At 41.7% G+C, this 20,383-nt stretch overlaps 1 protein-coding gene and 1 long non-coding RNA gene across 2 annotated transcripts in view; both read right to left on the reverse strand.

Annotated features, from left to right (window-relative positions):
* Positions 1 to 951: 951 nt before the first annotated feature.
* On the reverse strand, positions 952 to 12,484 carry LOC120516793. Its single transcript, XR_005630915.1, has 5 exons — positions 12,321 to 12,484; positions 8,773 to 8,861; positions 8,363 to 8,603; positions 5,849 to 5,912; positions 952 to 1,221 (listed from the first exon to the last, which is right to left on the reverse strand). It is a non-coding gene; the product is annotated as an uncharacterized LOC120516793 (long non-coding RNA).
* Positions 12,485 to 14,404: 1,920 nt separating this feature from the next.
* The window catches only part of tomm20a (translocase of outer mitochondrial membrane 20), a 32,811-nt gene continuing 26,832 nt past the window's right edge, over positions 14,405 to 20,383 (reverse strand). The window contains exon 5 of the mRNA XM_039738135.1: positions 14,405 to 14,859. Coding sequence (XP_039594069.1) covers positions 14,815 to 14,859 — 45 coding nt within the window. The 3' untranslated portion in view covers positions 14,405 to 14,814. The remainder of the gene's footprint in view (positions 14,860 to 20,383) is intronic.

Consider the following 20,383-nt stretch of genomic DNA (forward strand, 5'->3'; position numbering starts at 1 on the left):
AAAAGCTTATCTCACCGATACAGATGTATGTAAAATGTTAAACACACATTGTGTAAATGAGGTCAAAGACAACATGACATATAAATACAGCAACAGCAATCACAGTCACATCCCCTACTGTATAAAAACACCAAAGAGTCCCCAATGACGAGTCCTGGCCTGAGCTGATATATGATGGCTTCTTCGACCCTCCTTTAAAATGGATTCACGCCACCCTGATAATGTACAGCTCACCAGATCTGTGACTAACATGGGGCATTGGGCTGCTGCCATCTACTACCATTGCTGCTCCCAAGAAGCTGCTCTGAGATATGCTGAGATCTCGTGAAGTATCTGTAGGTGTTGGGGAGGGTTGTGAGGTCCAATGGCTGTGGGGCATCTGTTGGTGAAGAGAGATTCACGGATCTTGACTTTGCTAACGATGCTGTGATCTTCGCGGAGTCAATGGAGGCTCTGATCGGGGCATTCAAGAGACTGAGTGAGAAGTCTGAGTGTCTGGGCTTGTGAGTGTCCTGATAAAAAACAAGATCCAGGTCTTTAATGACCTCTTGGGCACGGCCATCAGCAGTGTGTCTGTCTGTGGAGAGAGTGTCGACCTTGTTGAGAGGTTTACTTACCTTGGCAGTGACATTCATGTTTCTGGTGACTCTTCCTATGAAGTCAGTAGATGGACTGGGAGAGCATGTGGGGTCATGAGGTCGCTGAAAAGTGTGTGGTGCTCCCGAAATCAATGCAAAAGTACGATGGTCCAAGTCTTTAAATTCCCGGTGCTTCCTGTCTTGTGGCATGGACGCTATCCAGTGACCTGAGACTAAGACTGGACTCCTTTGGTACTGTCTCTCTCCGGAAAAGCCTTGGGTACCGTTGGTTTGACTTTGTGTCGAATGAGTGGTTGCTCATGGAGTCCCGAATGAGGCACATTACCTGCATTGTGAGGGAGGGTCAGTTACGGCACTATGGCCATGTGGCGCATTTCCCCGAGGGCGATCCGGCTCGTAAGATCCTCATTGTTGGGGACCCAAGTGGCAGGACCAAACTAAGGGGTCGCCGACATAACACCTGGCTGCGGCAAATAGAGGGTCATTTCCGGAGGGTGGGACTGGACCACGTGTCTGCCCAGGGGGATACCAACCGAGATCCTGAGCCATTTCTTCATATGATGGGTGCGGCAACACCCTGTATCACTGCATGGTCCTGACCTGACCAATTTAACGACATAATCTAATCAGAAATGAAACAAAAAAAACAATCAGAAGTTATTGAAAGATCAAAATGTTGACCCACCTCAGGACACTTCTTACAAAGAACTAAACTAGTTAAAAAGAAGTAATTAGTTAAATAGATGGTTCTAAAATACACATTGTCCATCATGTATGCTAAGGAAGCTCCTTCAGAGCCATGTGAAGGTCATGAGCTCAGCTCAAAAGCGCCAGGTTGCTCACTGTTCACATGTTCTCCTCGTCCCTATAGGAGAGGAGGTGCGGGAGGAACAGAGACATCACGTCAGGGGTTACCCCACCCCTTGCAGCCTGTCCTTATCTGGAGTCAAACCCAGAAGTTGTGACCAGCCGCTGGAGGAGATGGACCTCACCACAAAAGTGCATTTCATCAAGCCTAAATGGCAATATAACTGGATGGTGCGGCCAGCCCCACCATTTTGGTTGGATTTATTACAAATGACTTCTTTAAGTTGTAAGTAATGAAACAGGATACCAGATGACTCCAACCTTTCTGTTCTTTGTCTCTCCTTTCACTGTATATAAAATAATGAATAAATTATTAGCCAAAAGCATGTGTTGTTTCACTTCAAAATATTTCAATAATAAACTCCACATTATCAAATTTTACTTTAAAATCTTATTTTCTTTTAGTGAATTTGCAGCAAAACAAAAAAAGTTTTCCTTTACATAAAATTTATAAAACTGTGGTGTTTCTCAAACAGTAAAATTCATGAGACGGACACAGGAAGAGAGGCGTTCTGTTCCTGTCTGGGAATATTTTCAGGTGCTCATTCGACATACATCTGCCTGTCTTCAAGGTAAAAGTCCTCTAGTTAATAAAGAGAGGCCTTACTGGACTAACTTCCTGTCATGTGGACACCTTTTTTGAACGGTGAGACGTGTGTTGTTATTTTTCTGGTGGTTTGATGCTTGTTTTGCCAGTTTGGTGATCACAATCCTAAAGATGTGCAGGAGACAGAAGTGATACTCCCTACATTCCTCCACTGAGTCTGGAGAATGGATATCCTCAAACTCCTCTGCAGGAATCAAGATACACGAACAGCCGGTTGCTAGGTAACAGCAAAGGGGTGGGCTTCCTGTGTATTGAAGTTTCATGTAATGAAATCACAGTCATTTGCATGAGGAAACATTTTAGTGCAACTTGGGATGGGAAATATACAGTATGTCACGTTTCTAAACAAACACACACAGTGCACCTCATGTAGACTATAATTGATGACTTATGCAGCAAGAAGATGTTTACGTCAAGGTGACTGGTGTTCTCCATGGTGGTCTGTCTGTTGCCCCCACTGTGCTGCAGTGACAGCCACTTTAAACTGCACACACACCCATTGTCTGACCCATTGATTGCATTGTAGTGTGACTTTGACTTAAGCAGCTGACTCACTAAGAAATACCACAGAGTGAAGTGTAGCCAACTAATGTCTGTTTCTTGACGTTGGGGAGATGTCTTCCACGTTTAAATTTGGTCCTCTTAATACATGGGAGCTGGTACAAATGGAAGACGTGCCATTCCATTTAATAACTAAAACACTGAACCCTATCAGTCAGCCAAGCTACTTCTGGATGGTGGCAAACATTAAATAGTATTCAAAAGAAAGCTGGAAAGGAAAGTGGGTCTCTCCCACTGACAGGACTTTACAGTTTGTAATGGATGGCATACATGGGCTGGCATCCCGGCCAGCGTTGAGCAGGGATCCTTACCCAGGTGGGAGGCCAGTGTAATGGAAGGACTAGAAGAGATGATGTCTGCTGAATATTTTCTTCCCTGGAAGAAACGCATCCCTGGGTTTCAGTACCCATTTGGATACACACAGGGCATGCTGGGAGTTGGAGTCCCAGTATGCAGTCTTGTTGAGTTCCATGGGTGTCCCCAAGGGTTTCTGCAGGGGTTTACAATCCCAACTTCGTGGGACTTCAACCTGACCTGGAAGTGCTCCTGTGTCTGAGCTGCTCCACCCCACCTCGGAGAGTCAGAGTCGGGTGGCAGCAGGTGACACTCCTCAGGAAATAATCTATTTATTCTGGAGAGTTTTGGCTGGCATTTGTATTGAAAAGTGTTGGTCAAAAATAAAAACATTTTATTTCAGTGACATTGTGTCTGTGGTTTGGAGCTCCCTGGTGCCCCCTTGAGGCTACAAGTAGCAGGTTTCTCCTTCTGTTTTTGTGTTGCTCCAGGTCTTATTCTTTTCCCCGTACTGAGGGACTGTGTGGTGCTGTTTGCTGTGAAACGGACTGCACTAAAATTCAATTGTTTTCTGCTTCCATAATTGTCAAATGTAACATATAAATTCCCAGAGGAGTTCTGGATAACCCGTGCTAGAGAGGTGCTACTGTCCAGAGACTATACTATACAGCTAGCATCGCAGTTAGGACTGGGAGAAAATGGCAGGCCGCCATCCAGGCTGAAGCACGGCTACGGCACAAATCTCTATTGGGAGTACTAGCACCTGGACGAGCTAGGCATGGTGGTCCTAAAACCACACCACAATAAAGCACAAGTCAAGGAGAGACACTGACTGATCCAGGAAGAGGTGCAAGCAGAAGTGGAAGGTGAACACTCAAGTGGGCTGGTGGGAATGTAACAGCAAGGTGCATGGACCAGGTGGGAGCAAGAGATGAGTTGCAAGGTCACTGGTGGGCTGAGCCATATCGGATCAAGTTCCTTATTCAATCCATCCTAGCCCATCAAACCTCTGCTACTGGGGTCTGACAGATCAACCAGCATGCCTATTGTGCCAGAAGAAGGGATCTCTAGAGCCCATTTTGAGCTGCTGTCTGAAGTTCCTGGGAGGATGACTGTATTGATGGTGACACGATCTGCTGTTGAGGGCAGTAGCAGAGTCCATCTGCTCAGGGATCAACAACAGCAAAAAGCAAGCCATGCCATTTGTCAGGGCAGGGGAGAACTTACAGGCACAACATAACACCTCATGTGGGCTGCGGACATCGGCATGGGACTGTCAGCTGAAGGCCCACCTAGGGAGCCTGCCAAGATTTCCAAGCAACGTCGCAGTAACCGCTTTCAAGCCATTGGTTAGCAAAACAAGGGGTCCTTTTGGGGCTTTATTGTGCCTGTGGTTTGGGGCTCTATGGTGCCCCCTAGTATAGTGTCACAGTGTGGGGACTCGTTTGTTGTGTCTCAGGACCTTGAAAGCTTGCTGTTACTGAAGGAACCCTGAATTCGGCACTTCTTAATGTCTGCTCATCTGTCTGGGACCTGAAGCTGAAGTGTCATTAGGGATGCCGCTGGACAAAAGCAGGTCTATAAATGAAAGGCACAGAAGAAACAAAATGCATGTTTTTGAGGGGGCCTAGTCAACATCCTGACTTGAACCCAACACAGACGAAGTGGCAGGACCTAAAATGAGATGCCTGCACTCACAAACCTAGCAACATGTCTGAATGAAGGCAATTCTGAAATTCCTCAACAGCGACGTGCAAGACCATAGGAATTGTGGAAGAGCTGTGACTATTGCTGCGGAAGACACTAAAATTATGGGTGCAACTACATTTTCACTGGAGTAACAGAGTAACTTTGTGCCTTGATTGAAGAACATCATGATTTAAAAACCGTGCAGTACATCTTACTGCAGGTTCCCTTTCTTTAATATTGCATTTTGTCTAAAGGCCTGAGGCTGCTCATTGGGTAAAATATGCGGAAATGGATGCCATGAGGAAGGGGGCCAATACTTTCTCACATTGTGTTTTTTTTTGCTTTCCAGATTTGGAAAGTTTCTTAAGGGGGGGGGGAATAGCACTTTCTCACATTTGGTTTTATTCAGACTTGGCTATGTGACAATAAGCATAGCCACACAGCCCACCTGCTGCCAGCTCAAGACACATCAGTGCCAGTGGGCCAGTGCCAGTCTTTCAGGCTGGCACTGACCCCTATAAGAAATTGGGGGGGGGCACAAGTGTACACTGTAGCCCACTGCTGTTGGTGGTGGTGGACGGACAGATGGAGGAACGATCCAGAAGCTGCCCAGCCAGGTCTTCACCTCCTGGCCTCATTCATTAGGCACTTCAGCAGGGCTGCCGTCAAAATGGCCCACCAGATTTAGTTTACCCATAAAGCAAATTTGACACGACTCTTCCAAATTAAAAAAACAAGCATCAATAAAATCTTTGGTATGACTGCGAGTCCTGCAGCCCATGATGGTGTCAGGTGACCATACACAACCACAAGGTTACCAAGAAAACACAATGAAAAATGAAGGCCATTTGTTTATTCAGGAAGGCGGCATCACCTCGCTGCTCATCCTTCTTCAGGGGGCCACACCTAACAAACACAACCCTACGCTGAGGGGAATGAAAAAAAAAAAAGATTTATTTCTAAACAATTCATTAAAAATGACTTTGACGGTGCATTTCTGCCAGCCGCAGCACACATCGCCCTGCCTCTCTTTATCGGAGTCATTTATCTCAAGTTACTTCTGCTCAAGCAGAGCCCGTCTGTAAATAGTTTTTCAGCTTTGTGCCAGCAGCACATATAAGCGGAGCAAAGGTCGCGGCAGAAAGCCATCCTGGAGGTGGCGGGCCTGTCAAGTCCTACCGCGGCCTAGCGCTCGCTTACAAAGCCAGGTGCCATTGCAGTCGTCATTTACCTTTTCCTTCGGCTTTTCTGAAGCTTTTTTCATAGCAGCTCACAATAATTAAAAGGTTTTCAGGCTGGGGATGTAGAAAAAAAAACACAATTAAACAGCAAAAGGCAAACATCAATTGACAGACCAACAGAGAATTTCAAGAGCGGGCTTATCTGCCTTGACTAGATAATGAACGCAATTAGCCGCTGAGAAGTGTGGCAAGATAAATGGGGACACATCAAGAAAAGACCATCTTTGTTCTTCCACGTCGATTTCTTCCTCCATTTTTTTTTCTTTCTCACTGGCAATATCTGTGGCTTCAAGTTCATTCATTAGAAGCACTTGCGGTAAAGAAATAGCCCGAGAATAAAGACTTCAGGTTTAAAACGGCCAAGGAGAAAAAGAAAAGAAAAAAATACACATGCAGAGAGAAATTTTAGAATCTCTCGGCGTATAATATGAAGAATTCAGCCAGGGACTCAAAGTTCAGAGCATTTAGGCTTTGTCTGCTCGCTCCTTTGAAGCTGTTTTGTAACATTCCTTCAGCATTTGAACGGGGCGCCGGCTTGACTGGAGCAACACTGCCCTCCTGTGGCCACACTGGCTTATTGCAAACCCTTTCTTTATTACATATGCCGCCCGGTCAGGTTCTGTTTCTCTTACTGTGAGGCATCAACTGGCTATGCAATGATGCACGAATTTAAGGGCTTGCATCGGTGAATAAAGATCTATCCATCTATCTATTATATATAGCACCTTTCATCCATGTTTTATATAGTGCCTTACATGTCTATCATTGTACTGTGCCTTTCACATCTATCTGTCTGTTTTATATAGTGCCTTTACATAACTATACTTTAACAGTACCAGTATACTGCACAACTCCAAATGAGACGCCCCTCCATTATGTAACCAGCATTCGAGCAGGCCAGCTATACACCACAGGACGAGTAGCACAGGCGAATGGCTATCCTATGTGACAACACCCCATGCCACCTCACCTTCAATTCTAATAGTGTTCTCAAGATTACACTCATCCATGACATTGTTGTGTCAAAGTGGTGGTTAACACTGGCAAAAAAGAAGCAGGACTCACCGCTGATGAAGATGGCCGAGTGTCTGGTCATCTCATCCAGTGTTGCTATAAATCCGATTCATGCCCTCTAGTGGGAATGCAGAGCATGACAGACACGCTTGACCCCATCGATTCCCTACATTACCATCCTGATCCCTGAAGCCAGTTGCCCCAGAGTGAAACTTTTGGCCTGTGGAATACACTGTATAACGGTCTTAAGTTTTTAAACGGGTGCAGCTCTCCTTTCTGATCAGAGGGCTGCTATACTAAAATGAATTGATGTCAAACATGGAGAAACCTGGAAAAGCAGGTCAATTGCATGCCAGCACACTGTCACTTTGCAGCAAGCTCTGCATATCCGCATTACGCTTCACGTCAGGACACAGTGAGCTGAGATCATCTTGAGGCCGGATGGACACTGGATGACTTTTCTAGCAATTTTCTGTTGCAGCCTTCAATTACGTAATCCTAGGAACCCGGAGTCGGTTGTTGGTGCGCTCCTTTTAAGTCTGTGGCATAGTGTGATCCGATCAGTCCAAGTAGTCCACAACTCATAACACAAACACTTTACTGTGATGTGATATTATTTTAAATCAATACTAAACACCAAAATGCCCTCACACATCTTATAAGAACACAAGAAATGAGACGAACGAGAGACCATTCAGTCCGTCAGACCCGTTGGTTTAGCTCATAGCTAAGCTGTCCCAACATCTCATCCTGATTCTTCTTAAAGACTTCTGCTTCAACTCCACGTCTCAGTAGTTTGTTCAGAGTCCCACCACTCTTTGTGTAGAGAGCTGCTTCCTGTCTTCAGTCCTAAATGCACTCGGCCTTAATGTCCACTGATGTCCTTGAGTATGTGAGCCACCGTTAAAATGAAGGAATTCTGCTGGGTCTCCTTCATCAGTGCCTTTGAGGATTTTAATACCAGGATGAGGTCCCCCCCAGCAGTATCTTCTGCTTGAGACTAAACAGGTTTAATTCTGGGAGAGATGCCCTCAAGTCCTGGGACTGCAGTGTCGGGTGCTGCTCTGTCTATCATGTAGCGTGGTGACCAGAACTGCACCCTGACCTCGAGTTGTGGTGCTCCTGGCGTGTTAAGCGTAACGTCCTTTGATTTACGTTCATTAGTTTTTGTGATATAACTTAACATTTTATTTGCGGTTTAATTGCTTCTGTACATTGATTGGTCAATGAAAATGGTGGGTCAACATGAACCCCTAAATCCTTTCCAGAGGTCAGTGTCTGCCATCTTGTGTTTATAACTGATGTTCCTTTTGTCCATGTGTAGCACTTTGCACTTTTCTACATTAAACTGCACATTCCCGGTGTTCATTCAGCTCTGAAGCTTGTAATTTTGAATTCTTTTTGCAGCCTCCACAGTGTCATCTATGAACTTCACAAGTTTACTAACTACACCAGAATTAGTGTCATTAATATAAAAAAAACTGACAGACCAATTAGAGACCCCTGAGAGACGTCACTGATGACCCCACTCCACACGGTGCCTTCTCCTCTTCTCTGAACTCTTCGTCTCGTGCTGGTTTAGCAGCTTCAGGTCCAGTTTTGTAGGTCACCTCGAATGCCTAAAGCTTCTAGCTTCATCATTCCGGGTCGGTGCCTGACCATATCAAAAGCTTTATGAAAGTCTAAGCAAATTCTGTTGTACGCTTTGTTTTTGTCAGCTACTGCAGCTGCCTGTTAAAAAAAAATCCAAAAGGTTGGTTAGGCAAGATCTTCAACTTGACGTGGATTACTAATTATTTGATATTCCCCAGTAATGAGATCAAGTAATAAGACATCAAGAAGATAAACTCTTCTACTCGAATAAGGACCGTCTGGCCAAACAGGCCCAAGGCTTTCCTACCTGAGAACAAGACAACAGACACTTCTTCCTTCCTTTCTTTCTTTCTTGTTCTACCCCTTCAGTGCTATTAGAAGCCACAGAATTAGCTGCTGTGGTGTCAGAGAGAAAAGAGAAAAACCAAAAGTTTACCAAAAAAAAAAATTACCAACAAGGCTGGATTATTAAAATGATTACATTTGCCTGGACTCCACAGTATAATGTTAATGGACAGCACCCAAAGAAAAAGTCCTAACATTCACCCAGCGGCCACATTTCTTTCACAGGTTGTGACCCGGTATGAGAATCTGTGAAGGCCAGGATGTCCTAAAATCCTAGAAGGTGACATAACAGCTAAGCAGTCTGCAGAACGACTTCCATGCCCAGAAAGTAAGACATTGGACTTTAGGCCAATAAAGTAACGGTGGGTTGCTGGGGTCGGTACTGGAAGACAGGAGCAGCCACGGGTTTCGGTTCAAACCCACTCCTAAATTAGAAACCAGTCCTCAGCAATAGCAGTTCTGATTGAACTTTAGGGCTCATTAGAGCCTTCGTCCTGCCATATCAGGTCATTCTTATTTTACAGATGTTTTCATCCTAATGATTTGATAAGTAAATCTCAATCCTTCGCATTTTCCTCTTTGGTTTACTTCAAGTATTTTATTACACCAAACAGTTTACGATAACTACAAACAGGGCGTAAATGGAGACGAATCACATGAAGAACTGCACGTTCATTTGTCATTTGCATCTTATTATTAACTAGCTGTGCTACCCGGCATTATCCAGGAGATTTTGTAAGGCAATGTGCGTCATTTATAGTGCCTTCAGTTACTCAGGTGTATCAGTACAATATAACGGACTACATGTTTTTCTGTGTACATTTGTAGTCTTTTAGCCAGGGCAGGCAGTATGGTGTAGTGGTTCAGGCTTTGGCCCTCAATCCCTGCTCTGGATGCTGTGTGACCTTCAGCAAGCCACTTCACCTGCCCGTACGTACTTCAGCAGGAAAAAGAAAAGAAATATAACTCATTGCAAGTTGCCCTGGATAAGGTTATAAACAAATAATATTAAGGCACTGGAGTCACTTTCTCTTAAACATACCACATACAATTGCACATGAGTAAAAAACATTTCTGCATTAGATCAATTCCCGATGTTCCTAGTGACTTGGCTTTTGTTGATGGTCATTGAAAAAACACAATTTTACAGGAATGTGCATTCTTTTGAATTTAAACGGGTAACCTGTTATGTTTCCTTAAGCTGTGAGGGCATTTGACGTGCCATCCAGCGGTTATCGCACCCCTAACTCCTGCACAGCGGTTTAGAAGAGCCACGCAGCTGTTAGCGCTCCTTTCACCCTTTGCTAATAGGTCTTGAAACTGCACTAGTGAACCCCCGTACTCTGCACTCGTCAATTATGTCTTGGTGCTTCACGGAGGTCAACACACACTAGTCACACGTGCGAGAGGGCTTCGCAGGGTTCGACACTTCAAGGTGATCCGCTCTCTTATCATTCAAGGTGAAGAGTGCTTCACAGCGCTCACTGCTTCACACAAGGAGGTCAACGGATGCAGAACAGACAACCAAGATGAACGCCGGTACTAAACAGCAAAAAAACAGGGCTTCCTAACTATTGAAATTTGCGAACCCGTCTTTAGCCATCTGTTCACCCTTTTGGTTAATGTTGCTATTCGTGTGGCCCGTTATTCAATGCATCCTTCATTTGTATAAAAGCCACTCTCAGCACAGCACAAGGCATGTAAGGCACATTATTAATAAATACTAACTAAAAAGTTACCTGATTTCAATCAAATCCATTAAGGCATTTTTAAGATTCTGAAGTATTTTGTTTTTCTGTCATAGGATGCTCTTTTATCGCTGTATTTTAAATATGTATCGAAATGTCCTTTCTTAGAAGGTGTCTAGAAAATGTCTGCTTTTTAACTAAACAAACAAACATGTTTTAGTTGCTGAGCAAATCAGTCAGGCAATCAGTTAACTTTGCATTATACACATGTACAGTATATAAGGAGACATTAAAAACCAGAATGTAGCTGTGTAATTCTAAAATAGGCAACTAAGGATGGGTAATCATAACAAGCACGGAAACTAAAATGAAGCACAAAAACATTGAGCAGTAAAACTTCTCGCTAAGAATATGGACTGAAACAAAAACTTGCAAGCCTGACTGACTAAAAAGGCTCCTAATGGGCCCAGTTGTCACATGTACTAGAAGTATGGACATTTGAGGACCAACTTTTTAAATTTTATCTCAACCATCTGTGACGTCGAAGACAAGGATAAGTATGTGAGCAGCCAGTGGCAAGAGATGACTCGATTTGACTCATTGGCCCAATTCTTTATTTTCAGGTATGGCTAGGTCTTCACAGCACAATGTGGCAAAATGAGATTTTCCATAAACCTTTTGAGAGGTTTGAATGGGTGCTTGATTCAGTTCCACAACTTTCTCTACATCCCTGTGTGCTCAACCTCATTCTGACGTAAACACAATAATCTAAAGGATTATTATTCCTCACAATTCCATTCTGGCCTAAAGGAACACCCCAGGAATCAACTGCAATGCTGCTGATGTGTCAGCAGTAATAAGACACCTGAACCTCAAGCAAAGAGAACATTTATCAAAAGACAAAATGCTCATGTGGAAAACGAAAGCAGCATTCATCAGCTCAGCCTGCCTGGTCCAGACCCTTTCTAGTCAACAATGATTCCCTACATAGTCTGCCTCCCAAGCTTTTGGCGTTAACCTCTAAAATTCTGCGCTCATGGCTGTCACCTACTCTTAAAGAAATGTTCGTGGTCTCGCACTCCATGGATCAGAGCCACAAACCCCATCCTCCATGAACTTGTGCGTGAGTTCATGGAAAATGCACAGTGGCATTTTGACATTTCTGGGCAGGGACTCAAATCTTTATATTTTGCTCCTGGTGAACAAAGTCTTTTTTTTTTTTTAAGTTAGAAACTCTGGCAGGGGTTCCTGCCTGCATTGCCTTGCCAAGAGAATGAAAAAGCAGCTGCAGACCGGGGATAAAAATAATTAGACCTCTGTTCACCATCCAAGGAGCTGTTCCAGCTCTGCTTCTGTGAACTTCTCACGAAATGTTATGAACTTTACACATGATTATACAGCATCGCCGTGCATTTACTCACTTCGGACAAGCCAGACTTTGTTTTTATAATAACGTCGCTCTCTTCCCTGCCAAACTACATTTTTTGTTGAATAAACAACAAATGTTCGAAGTCAAAGGAGAAGTTGGCAGCCTTTGTGCAATGAGCTCAGCTTCTCCCACATTTCTGTCCAGTTTCAGACAGTCCACGCACTCCAGATGCCTTCACACGTGCGGACAGGCACAGGTGTTGCCATAACTTGGGTGTTTTCAGAGACATGGTGGTTAAATTTACAGACTAAGACTATGAAAGTGAACAGCCATGTCCAACTAAGAATGATACACCCACAAACTAGCCATGCACGCAAAACTGCCCTAAAACAAACAAGTTTGCAAATTAAGTACAAAATATATAAATTAATTTGGAAAAAAAGCAGCACTGACCTCTGTCGTCGCAAAATGCTTTTAGATTCTAATCGCTTGAGGCCTTTTACTTAACATATGAAGGAGAATCTGGAATCATAAACACAGTTTAATGTATAACAATAGAGAAACCAATCGTACCCAAGCACCAACATGAATGAGCCAGATGTGGTAATGAGACGGGAACAAAGACTGCACAGAAACGCAAAGTGAAAGCTCTGCAGCCTCACTCCTTCCCGTCTTTAAATTTATCCTGGTAATTTTGGATAACTGCCTACAATCTATTCCTCCTATGGGACTAAAATCAGCATTTTGTAAGACTTGCATCACACAATTACAGCAGACTCAGAACAGCTCAAAACCTACTACATATATTCATGTCTCACTCCATTGCTAAATTACATCTGAGGCACCTTTCATCAACCATAACCCACTAATCATGAGATTCAGAGATTTAAACGTTAACAAATTGTATCCTTCAATAATTTTCACTTAACATTGGTTACCCAGGTCCCAGAATTGTGGGCAGCTCACTTTCAGTGTCATTACCAAAGCTCCCTCAAATTCCCAGTGACCCTGGTTCAGACTCAGTTACTGTCAACTAGAATTTGTACATTTACCCCTTTTCCTTTTCTCCAGATATTTTAGTTCCTTAAGACACACACATTCAGAAGTTTTTGATCCAATATGTACACGGGTGAGGTCAAGGAACTGTTGAGAAACAGGACAAGGTGGTGCGGCATCATTGAGGTCTCTATGCTCCACTTAGGAGCAAAAGGGAAAATAAAAAGTGAGTAAGACTCTGCCCCACGACACACTGGTGATCCAGTTCAGCACATACTGCTGGGATAGGCCCCAGCTCCAAAGGACAGGATCATGGAATATAACAGTTCAAAAAAATGGATTAATACAGGAGTTCCACAGTTCAGTCCCGGTGTACCACTGAGACTGCAGGCTTTCATTAAAGCCAGTTTAACAAATCAGTGGGGCACTTGTGTGTCGCATTGATCCAATTGATTAGCTGGCCTTTTTTCATTTCTAATTCAGAATTCAGAAAGGTTCTCTTGTACTATATTTACATTTAGGCAAAATTCTAAAATGTATTTTCTTTGTCATAGATTTTAAGCACTTTTTTTTTTTTTTTACAATTTTTATTTCAGTAGCATTGGCTCTTTAAATTGTATCAAACTAAACACAATTAGTGATGAGTAGTGCAGACACAGGTTCAGATGAAACTGAATGTTACAGCAGAGCTGCTACTTCAACATTGCATTCGTGTACTTATTAAATAATAGAAGACTTAACTAAGGGGTCCTCAGGTTCAGACCTGTGGACCACATTAACTGCATGAGTTCAACCCAAGCACGGTCTGCTTTTAACTGTAATCCTGCCTTTATTAAACAAGTTGTTACTTTCCCAGTATTCTGCCTTTTGTGTCAATCCAGAAGTTACAATATGGTTTTGATACATTAAGGGGAGAGCAGCAAGCATGTGTGTGACATTATTGTTCAGTTTCTTGTTTTTTGACATTTTGCTCTTTATGTTTTGATCATTTAAGTCATTTTTTTAGTTAGCTCACGTCAATTTCATACTGAAGTGGCTGCTTCCTTGTCATATTCAGTATCATTACCAGCACTGTATCTGCACAGCTCATTACTAATCATCAGTATCTGGGCAATTAAAAAGAATATAGTAAAGGAAATTTAACAATTAAAGTTATGGCAAAACATGCAAAGTTCTGAATTTTGTTTACATGTAAACACACTGGCTCTTATTTCTGAATACGAAAATAGAAGAAAAAGACTAAACGATTATATTATTTACAAGTCGGACTGAACCATTTATTTTTGAAACTGGAATGAAAACCTGCAGCCACAGCGGGAACTTGGGAAAAAACCTTGGACTAACTGATGAATAAAGAGCTACCACCAAATACTCAAGAATATGAACACAAGCTGCTTCTGTATTCAGGGCAAAGCACTTTCATATCAAGGGAATTGTGTGAAGAAAGGGGGGATTGTTTTTCATAATTTTTCCACTAAGGGTGCAGTTCTGAATCTGTGCTTAAACAGTCATTATTTAGTAAACAAGAAATAGGTCACTGATAACATAAAAAAGTGGAACCATAGTTATATTTATTAAAAAAGGAAACCGATACCTCTTTGAATGACAGACAAGATTTTTAAATGCACAGACACATTAGTGATTACCACTAAAGTCACATAATTATTTTTTTTTTTCAATCATATATACAATTTTACAGTTCCGTGTCAGATGTTCAGATACAACTTCTATTGATGGGGTGCACATTTGACAAATGTATTAGTATCAAAATACAGGCAAGTGAGAATAATAAATAAAACTGAACCTAAAAAAAGAAATTGGGAGATCATGAGACTAGGGTCATATACTTTGCATCTTCTGCTTAGGAAGCGGTCTGCCTTCTTTGTGCCACTGGCTCTGACAGAGCTGGGACAGGAGGATGAGAGAATCACCATGGCTTTTCACACTCCACCTACTCAATGTCATCTTCCACCAGACTCTGTGCACTGACAATACGCTGAAAATGAAGAAAAGGTAAATGAAGATAGTAAATCACCACCTACAGTATATAAAGCAATAGCTTTCAAATAGCATTCAAATGTTAAGGCAGCAGGAATATGACAACAAACAATGTATCAAAAATATAAGGGTAACCACAGCTTAATTATTTTAGGAGATCTCTAGATTAACAAAACTTGAATTTCAGGGACGGAAAAAAAAAAAAAACACAGACTCAGGGGTGCAGCCAGAAATGCCACATCTACATGTAGAGTTTACAAAGGTGTGGCTGAAGGATTTTCAATGCCTTTACCATTTTCAGCCCACATTTATAATGTATTGCGCTACTGAAGTGACTTATCACCACAATGGATAATTGGTTAGGATAAGTAACATTCTTCACAACTGCATTTCTAATGTGGTTGACTGCTCATTGAAGACTGTGGGTGGAGACAGAAAACAATGCAACACCAAAAAGCTACATGAAACAATGAGTCATGGGCTCAGAAAATACAAAAATACAGAGAGAATCACCACAAGATGTGCTTCTTAAAGGCAGAATATTTAAGAAATAATCCCAATACTTTGGAATGTTGAACCAGGACTAACAAATACAGACACCTTGAATCACAAACAAAATAAAAAATTACAATCCATCGGTCTTATTCATAAAATATTTGTTTGTGTAAAACTCTTATATTATACACAATAAACAAATGCATTTTTAAAGTACTCTGCTAAAAAGTGATAGAGACTGGTAGTCATATGGTCCAAAATTGTCAGAACAGCAGAAAATTTCTGGGCAAAGGATGGCCTGGTCTGTCCAGCATAGTATTACAAAGCAAAAGTTTATACAAGATAAATATATTTTCAGCAGAGATTACAAACTGAATGGAAACTAAAATTATTATTGGACATACCAAATGAAATCTAAAACATTATAAAAGTTTTTGAAAAGTGGGTCAGAAAGATTCCAGAACAGATCTGCAATTTTTATAAGAAAGTGAAAAGTCTCAATGAACGTCCTCTTCTGTTTAAATGACACGGATACTGAAGGCAGCAATCATACCGACAGCAGTGCAGAACACAAACAAGGCCTGTAAAGAAATGGTTCAATTTATGGAATAAAAGCTACCCACCTTGTTCGGCTATTGTATGTGGTAGAAATAAACTGGAAGAATGTAACAAAAAGCAGACGTCTTCCGCCGAGTTTACTATGAGCTGCATGTACCTTACAGAAGTGATCGCACGTTCAAATACTCCGATTCATTAATTTCAAAAACGACAAATCAGGAATGTCTATTGTTGAGTCTAAAGCTTTGTTTACAAGTATAGAAGTTTAACCATTCTGGAAATTAAAAACTATAGGAGTAGTTTTTTTTTCTCCAGAAATTCAATTTATTGAAAGTTTTGGTTACTGCAGCTTAAAAGAAACCGTCATTTCCAAAGTTAACATTTACAACTGCATTTGATTTCTTAATTGTTCAGTTGTGGATAGGTTTCTTGATTCTAACCATGGTTCAAACCCACACCTTGTCTAGCTCATAGTCACTGATGAACAGCCATAAATAATATATCTGGCTCACAGGTTTTACGGTTTAAGAGCCAATGGATAGTCTGTTCAGCATTTTGGCTTAAATTAAACGTAAATCAAAGCACTCATTCCATTGCTTTACAGTCATTAATAAATATGACAACTGTATGTGCAACAATCCTGGAACACAGAATATTTCTATAAATTTGCCAGCTGTTTTTCAGATTTATTTGGGTTAACTTCTTCCATTAAGTTAAAATCACACACTGCCAATCCAGGTTGACAGTGAGAGAACATGACATGATTAATATACAGACTAATTTAAACTCTAATCAGTTCTAAGTCCAAAATGTACAGATAAATGTGAACTGGGCAGGTATAAATTAGTATTTTAGAGGAAAAACTGGTTCACACGACATATGTAAAAATTGTAAAAAATAACCCCAAAAGTAATTAATTTCAAGCAGTTAGGGCTGGCATTTCTAACACCAGGATTCTGGCAATAGATAAAGAGTGAGGACACACAAATGGCTAAAACAGAGAATCTCAGTAAAACTACAAAAGCACTCGGAAGATAAATGTATTGACAAAATTTACCAAGCCTGATTACAATACTTGCAATAAGGGTTAGGCACTCAAAGAACAGAAATGTGACAAGATAAACATATTCTATAATCCATCTTTGAGGTGTTTAATACTGCTAAGAGTGTTTTGTAAAAAACAGGGCCATTCCAAAGCACATTTTTTCTTTTCTAAAATTACAGGCAAGAATGGGTCATATGGAAAAGCCTTACTCATCACCCTCCCAAAATCCTTGTCATAAAAAAGTACTGTATTTAACCAGCTGTAGAGAAAAAGTGAAGGACAGCTTTGTACAAGCTATCCTGTATTGACAAAGAGAATGGTGGGTGGCGAGGACTGCTTATGAACCAACCAGTGCTTGATTGGGCCCCATACTAAAGCTCAACTAAATGGACTGTCTTCGTGTTTAATGAACTTCAATGAACTGGATGTGACGATGTGGGTTCTGGCTCCACACTCCCTTTGCTGTTGGAAGCACATGAACCCAACACCGTCGATAATGTTGCCGAGTGAGCTAGTCAATGGAGGCAAATAATTCCAGCAAGGGGAAGGTATACAAAAAGTGCAACAGTGCTTTTATTAAAAATCAACAAAACAAAAACAGTGTTCCAATAAATAGTGCAGTTCTTCACAGTTCATTAAATAAATAATCCATAAAAAGAACACGTGGAGGTTAAAAATCATTAAATAGAAAAAACAATCCTTTAAAACCAGAGGTTAAAATCTTCTTGTGGAAGCAGTCTTTAAAACAACAACAAACAAATCTGGTGCTCTTCTGTTAGCATCTCACCTGCTAATCCCGCTTGGGCATCGCAGCAGGCAAGACGCTCTCTGCTGCTGCCCTCCTGAAACACACGCACGAGACTGGAGACCTCCCGATCCCTGGCTTCGGTATGGCACTCATCCCAGTCCCGGAGAACTTGGTTTCCCACAACGCCAGGTCGCTCACGTTGGGGATTCCCACCACCAAGTCTCCCGACTTGCGCTGCCTTTCAATGGCCTTCATGCGGCCAGTCGCCTTCCCTGGTCACTCCCGCTACCTGATCGCTCAGCGGGAGCGACATCAACACAAACGCCTGGGTGTCGGCCTAACACCCAGCTTCCACGCAGCTGTCCACGAGCGCTCGATCGCGCGCTCACCACACTCACGCACCGCCCGCTTCTTCTCCTGCTCCCGGTAACCTCCGTCCTCTCCTTTCCTTTCACTCTCCGATCGTTTCTCCCCCCTAAAACCGACTCGCGCTTTTTTTAAAATGACGAGGGCCACAGCAGCTGCAGCATTAGCCACGGGACAATCATGAATGTGGGCAGTTCCTCACCTGTGCACTAGGTGAGAAACGCCCACACCCTACGGATCGTCCCGCGGCCCACTATGGCCCAACGTCCCCTCACTAAGCCGCGAGCACATTGATTATTTATTTAAAAATGGCCTTTACTCAACGAGCTGTGGACCCATAACACCACACTGGACTGAAGGAGAGTGCATGGGTTTTGAAATAATGGTCTTTGCTCAGGTTTTCTTTTGGCCGTTATTCTATGTTACAGCTCTGAATTGTTATTTGTACATTTGTATAATTGTACTAATCATCTGTATTTACATCTTTATGGATATTTTTTAGAAAAAGTTGTACGACACAAGCACACACATTAGGTTACACAGTGTAAGTCAGGTTTCACAAGCATCAGCAAGCTCACAACTCTGTAGGCTTGACTTGGACATCAGAGCCAATTTTTTACTTTTTATGAGTCCTTACTAAGAAGGAAACGCAGAGCCTCAAGAGAAAGGAAGCTAGATGCACAAGAACTGGGTAATAAAACGACAAAGAAACAGAGGGAATATGCAAACATTGCTGTAACAAGTAACTTAACACAATATTTATAATTACTGAAGTAAAAATATATGTTACCAAAAGTAATTCTATGCTTTTCTGAACTCTGCTTGAAATGAGGCAGATGTAAAGGGTGCTTGACACACAGGCGGCAAAGACAGAAAAATTTTTCATTTTTTAATATTTCAGACATTTTTAGTAAGGATGAATTTCCTACACATGTTTACGGCTGTGTATCATATCAAAATGCCTGTTTCACAATTGAAAAATGTACTGTGTGGCCAAGGGGTAGAGTTTAAAGGGAGCCCGGGACGCACAAAGCCACCAGCAGATGCGTCTTTAGTCAGAGGCTTCCAGACAGTGATCCATGAAGTCTTTTCTGCTGGTCCGCAAGAAATTAATATATATTGTTTTATTATACTCTTTATGCTGTCAAATTACACATTTATATTTTATGCAGCTTGTTTGCATATTAAATTGTTTAGAAATTGTAATACAGGGTGCTGCTTTAAAGTGTCATCATGAAGGCACAATAATTAAGATTGGCTTATTTTATACTATAGTGGCAGGCTGCTGCTGTGCTCGCTGATGCCAAGTGCCGATGGATTATTGCTGTTTAGGTAGCTTGCTCACCATTGTGGCACTAGTTGGAATTCCTGTGCAAATTTGATAGGCTTACTGTTTGTATCAGCTCCTCAACAGCTCATTTGCTTGACAAAATGCCAGCTCATACTATAGGGTGGTCCATATCTAATTATGCAATTTTCATTATGCTATAACTTAAGTATATTCCATAGAAAATCACCTGAAAAATCCTGGACCATCAAGAAGTGTGCAAACTGACAACATGAAGAATCAAACTGGAATCGTCCCCGCATAAATCAAAGTCATCCAGACGATCTGGATCTGCATAATTAGATCTGGACCACCCTGTTTGACACATCCCTTGGCAATGTAAAAAAACAAATAATTTTTCTTCTTTCAGCACAAGAAAGTGCTTTTTGCTGTTTGCTTGCACACAGCAATATGTTAGCATGAGCAGTTTCTGGGCCTAGAAATTATTAACTAATGCTGGCCCATGAAATGTGTAGCTTTCATACAAAGAAAAAGTAATAAATTGTTGTAACACATTACATTTTATAATAACTATATAGCAGATTTAGTTACTTTGTTTTACAAGTAATGAGTAATGCAACCAAGCTACTTTTAAAAGCAACATTCCCCAACATTGATCTGACTGAGATATACAAACAGTAATGAGGATGCTGTTCAGCAATCCAAAGGCTCGAACTCCTTGAAATACTGACTGACAAGCGCTGCCAAGCTGCATGGTGTGGATTGTCAAATCTTTATTGCTCTTTCACTTTGGCACATGCAATTAGAGTATTGACATTCTAAATGTTACAATATTAACTTTAGCTGTCCCCTACACCAACTTGCATGTTCCTTTCCTCATCTGCCAAGAATTGTATATTAGTCAAATCAGTGGGTGAGAACGATGCTCCAATAGAGTTTCACAGTAGAACAGAGAATAAAAAGTGTGAACTGTACATGCAAGTGCTGCTAAAGGTGAAAGAGTTGCATTTCCACATTAAAAA

Source organism: Polypterus senegalus, chromosome 16 (assembly GCF_016835505.1).
Source record: "Polypterus senegalus isolate Bchr_013 chromosome 16, ASM1683550v1, whole genome shotgun sequence".
NCBI lineage: Eukaryota > Metazoa > Chordata > Cladistia > Polypteriformes > Polypteridae > Polypterus > Polypterus senegalus.